The sequence below is a fragment of the Lissotriton vulgaris genome, chromosome 11 (assembly GCF_964263255.1).
Source record: "Lissotriton vulgaris chromosome 11, aLisVul1.2, whole genome shotgun sequence".
Lineage (NCBI taxonomy): Eukaryota > Metazoa > Chordata > Amphibia > Caudata > Salamandridae > Lissotriton > Lissotriton vulgaris.
Genome location: NC_141699.1, coordinates 754,154,040 through 754,167,143, shown reverse-complemented (window position 1 = coordinate 754,167,143; position 13,104 = coordinate 754,154,040). Strand labels below are relative to the sequence as shown.

The 13,104-nt window shown below is 45.1% G+C and overlaps 1 protein-coding gene across 1 annotated transcript in view; it reads right to left on the bottom strand.

The window, feature by feature from the left end:
• Window positions 1-324: 324 nt before the first annotated feature.
• FARSB (phenylalanyl-tRNA synthetase subunit beta) overlaps window positions 325-13,104 on the bottom strand; it is a 334,706-nt gene continuing 321,926 nt past the window's right edge. Inside the window, exon 17 of the mRNA XM_086943878.1 lies at window positions 325-589. Coding sequence (XP_086800004.1) covers window positions 438-589 — 152 coding nt within the window. The 3' untranslated portion in view covers window positions 325-437. The remainder of the gene's footprint in view (window positions 590-13,104) is intronic.

The window sequence follows — 13,104 nt, the reverse complement described above, 5'->3', positions numbered from 1 at the left end:
GAAAGACCTACTAACCAATGGCTACCATCAATCAACATTTGTTTACTCAAGTTTTAAAATAAACCATGGAACAAGATTTGTTCTGTAACACACTGGTTCGCTACCAATAAACATTTCCTCACAGTAATTTTCTATATTTTCACCAGGGAAGGCTGAGATGTAAACTGATTACAAAGTTGTTGTCGGTTTAAACGTCAAAATCTTGCACAGATGGCTTGTTTATGAGTTAGTCTAGTGGCTTCACATTAAATGTATTATTCCCAGGCCGGGTGGCTATTATATTATTTAATGCATCCAAATGGACGAAATAATCACAAGGAAAAGCAGACAGACATCTTATTTTATTAAATGTAAGCGCAGGCGGCGAGTCCTTCAGATCAGAGCTAAACTGAATGAGGAAAGAAGGGGAGGTTTGGCTGCAGAGCCATCTGCTCGTTTTAAAGGAAGGGCTCGATGTTAATTTCCAGGGCAGAGCATGGCATGGTAAGCTCGAACTTTGTAATAACATCAGGGTGGAGCACTCCCAGCTTCCCAATGCTTCTGCTACCGGCAAAGACCTCCGCGCAGCGTCCAGGAAAGAAGGCTGGGTCTGCAAAAAGGAAGAAAAAACAGAAAAATCAACATTTCACCCAAGATTAACTCGTATTTTTGTTACTATATAGGATTAATGTACCAGCATCATTTTCTGCCCACATTAATTTTTTCTTATGAGAAGATTTCCATCTGCATTAAGGCATTGAAATGTTATATCAACATAACTCTGTCTCCATAGTTCTTTTCCAGGTAGCCAGATGGCAATATAACTCAATGGTGCAAGGAATTCACTGCATATGACCGTATGTGCTCAGCCAAGGTGCAAAGATCTGGCTAACCCACAAACATTGGCCGTTCCTTTTTAGTAAACGTTAAGCTGTTTAACACCTTAGGAGCGTCGAACGTTCAGCGCCCAGTGCTGAACGTTCGAATAACGGGTGCGGCCCGTCTGCCAACGGACGTGCGCAGCACTGGCAAGGTAGTGCTCGCGACGACCGTTGGCCGAGTGCAGCACTTAAAGGGTTAATCATACACTGAGGGCCAGATTTATCATTGTATTGTGTTGCCCTTGCATCACGCTTTTCTTTGCAAGGGCAACAGGACACTCGTCAGATTTCCCGCGCAATACGTGACCCTGCGTGACTTGGTAAATCTGGAGTAACGCGAGGCAGCACAAGCCATGGTTTTATTTTACTCTGTCTTGGGAAGTTGGCTCCACGGGTGGAGCGTGGGTGTTTCCACGCTTCTACTCATGGGTTTTGGCGCATTCACAGTTTTCCCAAGATTGGTAAACCCGCCAATGCATATAAATGCTTCTCCTTCCCAGGGGAGGCGCAAGAAGGAGAAATATCTTTATTTCTCCTTGTTGTTTCCTCTTTGTAAGTGTCCTGCATTCCTGCCCCTTTCCTTTCACGCAGCGTATATATGTTGTCTTGATACACTGCATGAAAATATTGATAAATCTTATCCTAAATGTTGGGATAGAAATGGTAAAGATTAAAACATGGATAGGACTTGTAAACCAGAGGGCAACAGTACCCACAAGTGTAATGTTAATATATATTTTAAAAGTGATCCCCAAAATGAAACGTACCTTACATTTTGAGGTTCTTCATTCAAAACAGATCATTGCTGTGAAGAAAACTACATTTATAAAGAGCAGATCTTAATCACGTGACTTGTGCTGGGAATGACGTGTTGCACAGCCTCGGCACACACAAAAGAAACTCGACAAACCTTAGAGATGACCTGAGACTTGAAAGCTTCCCATCCCACCTCATTATGTGTTAGTAAATAGAGCTTTCTGTCATCCGAGGGCTGAGCAAGAATGTCACGCCTGATTACATGCCGCATTACCAGTAACCCGAGCTGCATTCCTTATCTGTGCAGGCCTTTCAAGGAGTCTCATGTATACTGTACAAACCGCAGCAAAGGCCGTCCCAGAGGAAGTCTGTAATCACTCCCCACTTCAAAACAAACACTCGGCCCTTTCCCCTTCTTTGTTTGAAGAGTGATTTTACAGTAGCGAACACAGGGCACTTTGTAAACACACCACGCTTTTCCTTTGGGGTGTCCCACCTCTACAAGGGTTCGCTTTAAAATAACAACCTATAACTTTCCCTCCTCGCTTAAGATAAAACTGCGCGCGAGGACGTGCCCTCAAATTCGAACACGTCTGCACCCTGGTGATGCTACTTTAACCGCAGTACCTACGAGTTGGGAACACACAAAAAACTAAGATTCGCCAAAGCAGACGGTCACTAGACCTCAGAATGCATCCGAAAAGGAGGCCTTTTATGCCCGGTCGGGGACTCTTTAGAGGCCTCTCCAAACCTTCAATCATTTCAACATGGCGGTTCCTCTGGATATCTAGACTGTTAACACGCATATAGGTTTTGTAATACAGGGTCATATTTTAAATCTTGTAAATTAGTATTTTAAAACATATCAGGGGAGTCATATCATACCAATTCATAGTTCTAGGAATTATAGTTTTGTATCCATTGCGAAATTTAAAAAAAGAAACACCATATAAAAAAAATACAACAATGCACACCGGGAATCAGGTTTGCTGTTGGGTGGAGTTTAGATAGTAGGGTGGACGCCAAGTTCTTCCCTGGCCTGCTGGCGTTCTAGGTTCTCGGGCCAGACTAAAGTCTCTGACTGTGAGATTACCTGAAGGAAGGACACCATAGAATGAATGGTAGGAGATATGCTGCCTTCCTCTGGTCATGTCAGTGGAGGTGACGTGGTTTATCAGATGATGGTTTTCCTTGCCATGGTGTTTTTGGGTTGGGGTGAGGGGCCTATCTAACCCCTAAATTATAATCCATGCAAGTTGAATGAGTTTTGTCATGGGATACACCTCAAGGCGCTCCTCCGGATGGAGGGGGATGTCTTATGGCCCTCTACCTAGCTCCGATTAGTTAGGATATTTTTGTCATGCAGTCAATACGTCATCTTACTGATATAAGAGGTTGGGTACCACTCCCGACTGTGCCGCATTTACGAGTCTTCTTCTTTCCTGGGAGGTCCAGCTCTTTGCTTTGGGTCTAAGTAGCTAATGACGAATTCTTACTTCCCGGTTAACCACTATGCATCCTCTATTTACATTATGTGAACAAAATCTTGACAGGAGTATGGTCTGCCAGGCTCGCCTAGTCACCACATTCCATTTCAAGTTCTACCAGGTTGCGGTCTTTTATTTATTACTTATTGACATAGCAACTGCACCGCATGCCTATGCAGGTTTTTTTTTCAAATGTGGCTAGTATTTCCATACCACACCCTTTTTGCTTGGGAAGTAGTTTCACATGTTCATTGCCATCTCTCTGAAAATGTCCTCCTTGCTTTACATAGGCAGGGATTCACAGGTACTGAGTACCAGCACTTCTTTCATTTCAAAAGAAGAGCATCTGCACTTCAAGCAGGAGATGCAATACTTTTACCAGGAGAGTACCACGACTGCTGAAAAAGAGTTTCTGCACTTTCATATTTTCACCTCAAGCCCCTTGCTGACTGGCATCTCTTTGAATAAAGATGTTTTTGCCACAATCATGCAGCTAAAATCCCCACCTTATAGAAATAAAGCGCAGACCTGCAGAGATTTAACAGTGTATGCAAGTAATATGCTTATAGAGTGCACGAATGCTGAGGCGTCTTGGCGCTATAGCAGGACACTGAATTAGCATCAGGCGGAGTGTCTCAGCAGTACATGTGGAGGTCTCACGTGATCTTACCATGAGAGGTTCCTCTTCGTCCAATATTCTGCATTTCAGTGCACAGGTTAATGCAGATTCGGTTCTACTCAGGTAAGACAGAATGACAATGCACCAGATCAAGTTTCAATCTGAGTACAGATTTTTTATTTTCTTTAGAAGCAGCAAGAGGGTCACACTATAAATTCTAAACTAATCCCAAGGCATTCATGGATCCCTCCTGCATTACATCGCACCACAGTCACAGTTTCCCTGCATTACACTGCAATCCCATGATGAGGTACAGTTAAAAGGTCGAGTGTCAGACCATCCTTGACAAGTTCTTCTCACCTACCACCCTCAACACCAGATAGGACATTGCTACTGGCCCTATGAGCTCGGTTGAAGGCACCATTGTTGAGAGGCTAGTAGTAAAGCTACAAATGATGGCCCTGACATAATACTAGTTGCCATAAAGTAGACCGTCTATACAACAGACACTGAAACGAAGAAATAAAACTGCCCGACAGAATAAGTGCTTGGCAAACGTGTGCAGTGATGCTCATAGTTTCCTTACACAACTCTTGAAATAATAGTGCAGCGAATCAATTTTCATGGCTGCTTGAAGTGTCTTTCATTATCGTCCCAGACAAGGTGGAGTCAACAAGTTGCAATTAAAACACTAAGAAAGCATTCGCAGGGATTGACGTCATCCAAAAGGAAAGCAGAGTGGAAACAGTACTCCACAAACTGATGAAGGATTTGACATTTGGGGAACTCTGCAGTTGAAAACAACTGCCGATATAGGGTGGTAAACTCAAATAACATAACATGTTATTGCAAGGCGCACGTTCACACCTTAGGGCATCTTAGCACTGAATAACAGGTGTTAATTGTGGCCCACCTCAATGATACTCACTCTACCGACCTCGGAACATTGAAAGCCTGAGTGGGCCCAACAAGATCTGAACCTTTGTCAAAGAGGTCAAACCCTGGGGTGGAGGCGTTATTCCTCTGAGCCACCAGGCTGGAACATTCACCGGATGGAATATTACTGGCAGGAAAAATATCTCAAACCTAAGAGATCCAAGATGCACATGGATCTGCACAGAAAAGCGGACTGTGGAAAGTATCAGGGCCTGGTTTGAGAAATGTATTTATGTTTTATTATTTAAATTTACAGACTGCAGATGTGACCTAAAACGTATCCTGGTGCTTGACGAGCAGTAGGACAAATCAGCCACACTCGAAAGGATAGACACCCACTCTTTTAACGAGCCATGGCTTTAAAGCCTTCCTCAAGGCCAGTAGATCAGTGGCAGCTCTCAGTGAGTGAGGGGAGTGTTCCGCTGCCTCGCAGCCAGCACTGAAAAGGCACGGCCTCCTGCCCTGGATTTCTGAAACTTGGAGACCACTACAAAGTTGGCCTTTGATGATCACAGGGATCCGTTGCCCGTTCCAGCATGGCCACTATTGGGAATGCACTGTTCTAAATATAAACATGCGACCTTGGTGTCCCTGGAACTCAACAGTGAATGTTTTGCACTGAATAACTGAAAGACAAGGAGCTGGGTCAGCCGAAACTTTCTCAACAACAAAGGGTGGTGAATTTTCCTGTGGAGACCTTGTTCTGCTTGAAACTGTTCTACAAACTACTTAGTTTTCTGACAAAACAGAACTATGTCGGAGGAGAGCTTGGCATCCACAGAAGATGTATTTCTTTGTGGAGTGAACTTGAATTGAGACTGTATAGGGTTCTAAATTCTCAAACCAGTAGGCTAGTTCGAGATGGGATGATGATTCTTATAATATGGTCCATGTGAATAAAGCCCGGGAACATTCTGACCCATACACTGTGAACCATTTATAATTTGCACAGCAGCTTGCTATGAAGAACCATATAAGGGTTACAGGTAACAGTCTTTGGAAAAGCGAGTTAGATTAGTGGTAACAACATTATCTGAGCAAAATGAGAAGCAACAACCATTGTCGGCCTGATACAGACTCAACAGTCAAGGATTTGAGTGTGGACAGCTTAAACACAAAGGCTCCTAAATTTGGCAGTGACCGTAAAGTATATATGCTTTCTAGAACATAATAGTTGCTGAGAAAAAGGAAACACTGGGTGTGACATACCAAGGAAATTCAGTCCATAATATCAATGTCTTCTCAAAGTATCTCATTCTAACAGCAGCAACGTTTAATCTGACAGAGCAAAGGGCCATACTGCGCAAGCTACATCTACATAAGGATTCTTTACAGGCTAATGGGTTTGCCAAGAGTTCATTTAATTAAAGCTTTTGTGGTATTTGCTTAGTAACCTTTAGTGGTATCTTTCGGGATCAGACAGTAGGGCCATTTTGGTGACACTGGGGCTAATTCTTTGACCAATCATCCACCGTCGCACCTGGTCTTTAACACATTTTCAGGCCCAGTGACCATCAAAGAGCTTGTCATCCTCACCCTGCTCGTCAGTGCAAACATCCTTCACAGTGTCTTTTCTCATTCCTTTTCCAAGGGAGAGTACAGTAATATTGTAGGCCTAGAGAACGGGTAAGTTTAAGTGTGCTAAGTCACAGCTGTAATTTACTGGAACATTGGAAGTCTGTGCGCAGAAGGGTAACTGAGAAGCCGCCTTAATGCTGCAGGGAGGGGCTAACTTCAGCACAGCATGTGGCTTCTTCTTTTCTGGTACGTTCATCTCAATAAGTCAGACTGACTGCGGACGCACTCTTTCAAAATGTTAAACTTTTTTTTAAATTCCTGTCCTCACTCAGTGTATTTTTTTTTATTTAAAGTTTTTCCCTCGTTCAAAGGCGTTACCTTGCGACATTTATATTCTCTTAATGGTCATTGTAGTACACACAACATTTACAGACCAATCACATCCATGTAAAAAAAGAAAAGTGGGCACCCAATTTAATCTGTACCACCACCTACTGGAAGCACAAGAGGCGTTGACATTTCAGGTTTTGATATAAATGATTATATTTATTTTAGAGGTTTTGATATAGCGCTGCTAGACCTTGAAGAGTGGCAACAGCGCTTTACACCAAAGAGTTCATAAAGAGGAGAAAAAAACGTGTACTTCGAGCAACAACAATAGTTATATGAAAGCAAGTGCCCAGCTCTGTCCGCACCAACGTGGCTTTGACAAAGCCGTTAATAAGTTCAATATTTTAACGTCTCTTTCCTTCATGCTATTTTAGCGATACAAAAGCGTGAAAGAAATCCTTTCTGACGGTCTTTTTAATGCCTGATCATTAGATCCGTAAACATAAAAAACGATCTTGGTTTAAAATAAACGACAGCGTTGTGTAACAGAAAATGTAGCTAGTATACATGAGCTTGGGAAAAACGTGAATCCATTGCCTCTGTGGATGCGCGCCTTGTGGCTCGCTGGACAGTCGCCTCCCTGCTCAATCGAGAGCCGCCATTTGAACACCTGAGTTCAGAAATGTAAACAGCTTACTGCAGGGTGTGCTGTACTATAAAAGAATACATTACACCTAGTTTCCTCTTCTCTGACTTCCGAGGACCAGCGCAGTCCCACACTTGTAACGTGAACATGTCCTTTTAGGCGTTTAGCTGCTGCGCGCGGATGACTACCACGGCCAGCACAATGGAAGCAAGTCTTATTGAGTGCCTGTAATTGGACGGCTAATTTCAAACTTAAGTGTCAAGAGATCTTGCAATTTCCTAGTTCCGGTGAATGCATACCGCAGGGATTTCACTTTTCAGATTTGTAAAAGCACTTACTTTTCACTTCATGAGAAATATTTACGGTATCTAAGAGTCCTTAAACCTAATCCGGTGAGCTCCTTGGCTCGCTTCCCACATCAAACGAAAGAAAAGCCCTTACAAACGTTTTACAGATCAGCAGGCCTTGGAAGTGCACAGGTGCTAATCTGGGCACACCTGCAGATATGTCATTCAACCCTGACAAAGCAACTGGGGGGAGGGCCACATAGGGATGGAAAGGGGGGGACAAGACACTTTGTTGTCACCCTTGGCGTGAGAAGAGTGTCTCTAAATTCTGGCTACTGCCAGTGACTCATATCAGATGCTGTTAACAGTACCAACAAGTTAAACAAGACACAAACCATGTCTGCTAAGTTTATACAAACAAAGTAAATTAACTCCAGCCTTTCGCCCAGGGCGCTCTTGTGTGGGGTGCAAGTAAAGAGGTGACAGGTAAAGATTTCTATGTAGTCAGATCTGGCAGGATGCAAGTCTCTGCACCTCAGGGAACGGGATTCATGTGTTTGGGTTTATTTTCTTTGCATGTCTGCCTCTGCATTGAGTATCATGTGTCCCCCCCCCCTTGCTGGAGTCATTTAAGGTGCCAGGTGCCTTATTCACAAACATGGCCCTCTGACCCATCAACTGCTTCATGACGGGGTGCTCTTGTAGGCGATAGTGTCTCATGGATACAGATCTATTTCCTTCCGCACCACAGAAAGGCACAATCCACGATCTAGGTTTTATCAACAAGAACCACAAGCTAAAACAAAGGAAGTCTTCATGTGATATGCATTTGGGGACATGGTCAATATGCTGGTCACCATATACGTTTCACCTAGTACGGCTACTCAGTTCTATTACATTCGAATAATGAATGTATACTTAAGTGCACAATAATACGACAGTAATAAACTGGGCTAGGAGTAGAAAGGCGTTGCTTGACAAGAAAGTCTTGTAATAGGATGAAGCATGTTACAACTAAAACTTAATTTGCACTACATACACCAGAGTACAGATTGCGTGAGTGAAACACACTAAGACGTCTAAAGCAGGGGTACAGAGGACCTCGTAGGATGGGGAGTGGAATCTCGTCTGCAGTTTTAGTAGCCCCTTCTAACTTATGCAAGTATATATCAATTAACCCCTTCACTGCGGCGGCTATTCCGCCGCAGTGCTAAGGGGGCGGGTGCATGCTGGTGACGGAACCGCTCCGTCACCAGTTGCGGTTGCGCTGTGCTCATGACGGAGCAGTTCCGTCACGGCCCCGCCCGCTCAATAGAACGTTCAGCGCAGGCGCGGAATCCGCGCCGCGCAGGCGTTCCGAGCGGGCCGTGACGGTACCGCTCCGTCAACAGCACAGCTCGACCGCGGCTGATGACGGAGTGGTTCCGTCACCAGCAGGGGAGGGGTTAAGGAGTGCGGCATTCCTCTTTGTTGTAGTTCTGGATTTGGAATAACATTTACCCAATTCAATGGCTACAGGACATTTGCTTCATCCACTGACCTCCCCAACACTCGACTCTCAGCCTCTGAGTTAATGAAAAATGTTGGGTGGTAAACTGGGGGGTGGTTTGTGCCTGCCATTTTAGTCTGATAGCGCACTCATTTGCTAAATCAAATTCAAATCAGGTGTTTGTTTAGCACAATTACTCACCTGTAAGAGTCTCAAGGCGCTGGGGGCGGGGGGTTCGCAGGTTCCAGTCCATCAAGGACTGGAACCTGCCTGGTTTTGAGGTTTCTTGCGAAGATGGGGAGTGATGTTATCTGTCTGAAGTGGAGCAGAAGGTCGTTCCAAGCTCTGGCCGCGCGGAAGGAGCGGCCTCCCAATCTGGTCTTTCTGGTGCAGGGGACCACAGCGTAGGAGAGCTGAGCTGATCGTAGGGTCCTTTGGGGTGCGTGGAATTTGAGAAGGCTGTTTAGATATGCTCATCCGGTGTTGTTGAGGGCCTTGTGAGCGTGGGTTAGCATCTTGAAGGAGACTTTAGCTTCGATGGGGAGCCAGTGGAGTGTGTCCAGGTGCTGGGAGATGTGGCAGTGTCTTTGCAGGTGAGGACCAGTCTTGCGGCAGCGTTTTGGATGTTCTGTAGCTTGCGGGTGAGGTTTTTGTTTATTCCGGCATAGAGTGCGTTGCCGTAGTCATGCCTGCTGGTGACCAGGGAGTGAGTGACGGTTTTTCTGAGTTCGAGGGTGATCTATTTGAAGGTCTTACGTAGGAGGCGGAGGGTGTGGAAGCAGGAGGACCAGACAGAGTTGATCTGGCGGTCCAGTTTGAGCTCTGAGTCCAGGATGATTCCCAGGTTGCATGCGTGGTCATTGGGGTTGGGCGGGCTTCTGAGGGCGGGGGGCCACCAGGTGTCGTTCCAGGCGTCTGGGTTTGGGCCCATGATGAGTACTTCCTTTTTGTTGGTGTTTAGTTGTAGGCAGTTGTTTTTCATCCATTGGGCGACGGCTTCCATGCCGTCTCAAAAGTTGTGTCTGGCAGTGTTGGGTTAGTTGGATAGGGAGAGGAGGAGTTGGGTGTCGTCTGCGTATGACACAATGTTGAGTCCGTAGGTTCTGACGGTGGGGGCGAGCGGAGCAATGTAGATGTTGAAGAGCGTGGGGCTAAGGGAGGACCCTTGGGGGACTCCGCAGGTGGTAGGTGTAGGGTCCGAGAGGAAAGGGGGGTGGGGGGGTGGGAAGTCTGACACTGCTGTGTTCTGCCGGAGAGGAAGGAGTGGATCCAGTCGAGGGCCTTGTCTTGGATCCCGGCGTCGCAGAGTCTGCGTATTAGGGTGCGGTGAGAGACTGTGTTAAATGCCGCTGAGAGGTCGAGGAGGATGAGGGCTGCTGTTTCTCCTTTGTCCAGTAAGGTACGGATGTCGTCTGTTGCGGCGAGGAGGGCAGTTTTCGTACTGTTTTTTTTTTTCTGAAGCCGGATTGGGAGGAGTCAAGGATGTTGTACTCTTCGATGAATGTGGCGAGTTGGCTGTTGATGGCTTTCTCCAATGACTTTCGCTGGGAACAGGAGATGGGTCTGTAGTTTTTGAGGTCGGTGGGGTCCGCCGAGGGTTTCTTCAGGAGGGGGTTGATCTCCGTGTGTTTCCAGTTGCCAGGGAACAAGGCAGTTGCCAGGGAGAGGATGACGGTGTGGCAGAGCATGGGTGCGAGGTTGTCGGCGGCTCTGTTGAAAATGTGGTGGGGGCAGGGGCCCGTGGGGGCCCCCGAGTGGATGGACTTCATCGTCTTCAGTGTGTCTTCGGTGGTGAGGGCTGTCCAGTTGTCGATCACTGGCTTCCGGGTGTCAGGGGTACTTGCTGAGGGTTCAGTGTGTTGGTTGTCTTCGTCGAAGTTGTCATGGATGCTCTTGATTTTGTGGTGGAAAAAGGTGCAGAGTTTGTTGCAGAGGTCTAGTGAGGAACATCAGAGATGCGTGGATATTGGCAATGATTATCAGTATATTAGCTGATCCGAGCCAGACACACTGCTGTGGAGATGTACCAGGAGAAGGAAAGTGTGCTGGTGCAATCATAGCATTGATGTCTGCCTTCAGTTCTCTGTGCCTTCTGGATTGCAATGCTGTCCCACCTCGACCATTAAACTCCTCCAACACCAAATCTTGCAATGGCTCAAAACAACACAGCCTTCAAAACTTGCTTCAGGGTACCCAACACTTTAGTGCCTGGTAAATATATGGGACAAAAAAATGTGACATTATATTTACCAAGGGCATTGGTTCCTCAAGTTGCAATCTATTGTCATTATCCCTCAAAAAAGAGAGGAACTCAAAGCAGACCTCCATCATGAACTGCCATACTCTTCCCATTAAACTCCCTTCCATTGTCAATTTAGAGGAATACTTGGTGAGACAACTTGGAGGTCCCCTATAATCTGAGTTTAACGTGTTTTAATATAATTTGTCATGTGATTAAATGTGTTAAACTAAACTAGCTAGCAGACAGAATGCCTGACTTAAGATAATCCCAGATAAGACAGAGATCATAGCTGTGGAGATGATATAAAAAAAAATAAAAGGTGTGGTAGGGAGTTCAGAAACCCTAGCACACCTAATTATTGCTCATGGGTACAAACGAGATGTGCTTTACCACAGTGTAAATGCACAAAGCGATGGGACAGATTGGCTAGCTACACTTTAACCAATGTTGCGGCATATATTTCTATTTGATTTCCGTGGACCAACAACCCCTTACTCATTTTCCCATCAACACATTTTGAGTAAAGAAGCACACTTTACTCCGCACTTCTGCCTGTTTCTCTGCGGTGCCTCCAACTCAAGCATGACAAAGGTGGGAAAACATGGTGCGCTGGCAACTTGTGCCCATCCTATGCAATGTTTAAGTGACCTATTCTACTCAGTCCTGGTTCCATATGGTGCTTGGACGGCAGGGCAATGTGATATGGAGTGCGGAAGGGACAGAGATCCAGATGCAAGAATTTACAAGGGGAAATAACATTCTACATTGTTCAACTACAGATAAGCGTCAGCTTTATTAGTTTTTTTATCTTAATTGGGAACAGCAGTCATTCAGAGATGAAACGTTACTGTTCAACAGCAGAAAGGTACAGAGTGTTCCAGGAGTGTAATGGCAACAACAAAAACCAACATGAATAATAAATGAATTGAGTGTGTTGTAGATATTAACAAAGTATATACAATCATGGTGTACTATATTGTTCCAAGACCACATAGTTGCCTTCTTATGAACGTGGAAATGTCTATTAGCCACATAATTCTCTTTTAGTCTAACCCTTTGACAGGCAATCTTGAATTCTTTGTTTTATGTACAAACTTATGGCATACCTGGTCACCCAATGCAACAAGCAATTTATAAAATGTAGTTTGGCTTCTTGCTTTAACACTCATACATCATAACTGCACCGCAATAGCAATCCAGGTTTGATTTTTTGCAGCAACCAGCATTTAATGCCAAAATGAAATGCTTAACAGGGCAAGCACTCTTTTCTCTCACCCTCATTCTCAGGTACTGCCTTTGTGTAAAGACTGCAAGGCCCCAGCAAGGGTACTAGAGTTTTACTTAACACTCCTAAACCAGCAAGGAAAATGAGCCGTCATTCCCTTGGGCCGATAGACATTTTTTTTAAATAAAATATATATATATCACAAAGACTCGAATCCAAGCTTCCAGAATATATATATATTCCTTGTTCGGCCCAAGATCTGGACGCCGGGACTCTTTTTTCAAGGGCGGTGTGTTGTCCTCTGGCAGAGTCACGCCGGTAAGAATAAATCCGTTTCGCCTCAGCAATAAAGGTCGCACACGCTCAGGTTTGAGATTTTGAAGGTGGTTTATTTAGTGCAAGATTCTTTCTGCCATGCCCAATGCGTTTCGGTCCTCCTACTCGGGCTCAGGCGAAACGGATATATATATATATATATACGGGGAAATGCTGCGGTTAAGACGCATATGCAGCAACCCCGTGGAACTGGAACAGGCACAAAAGGAAAGCAGGGAGAGATTCCTTGAAAGAGGATACTCCGAAAAAGTGATAGACAGAGCTGTGCAGAAATCCTTATCAATAAGTAGAGAGGAGCTCCTAATCAGAAAAGCGGATAGAGAGCTGTCCAGTCAGGCCGAAACCAAATCAGATACAGTTGAGCCCAAATGCT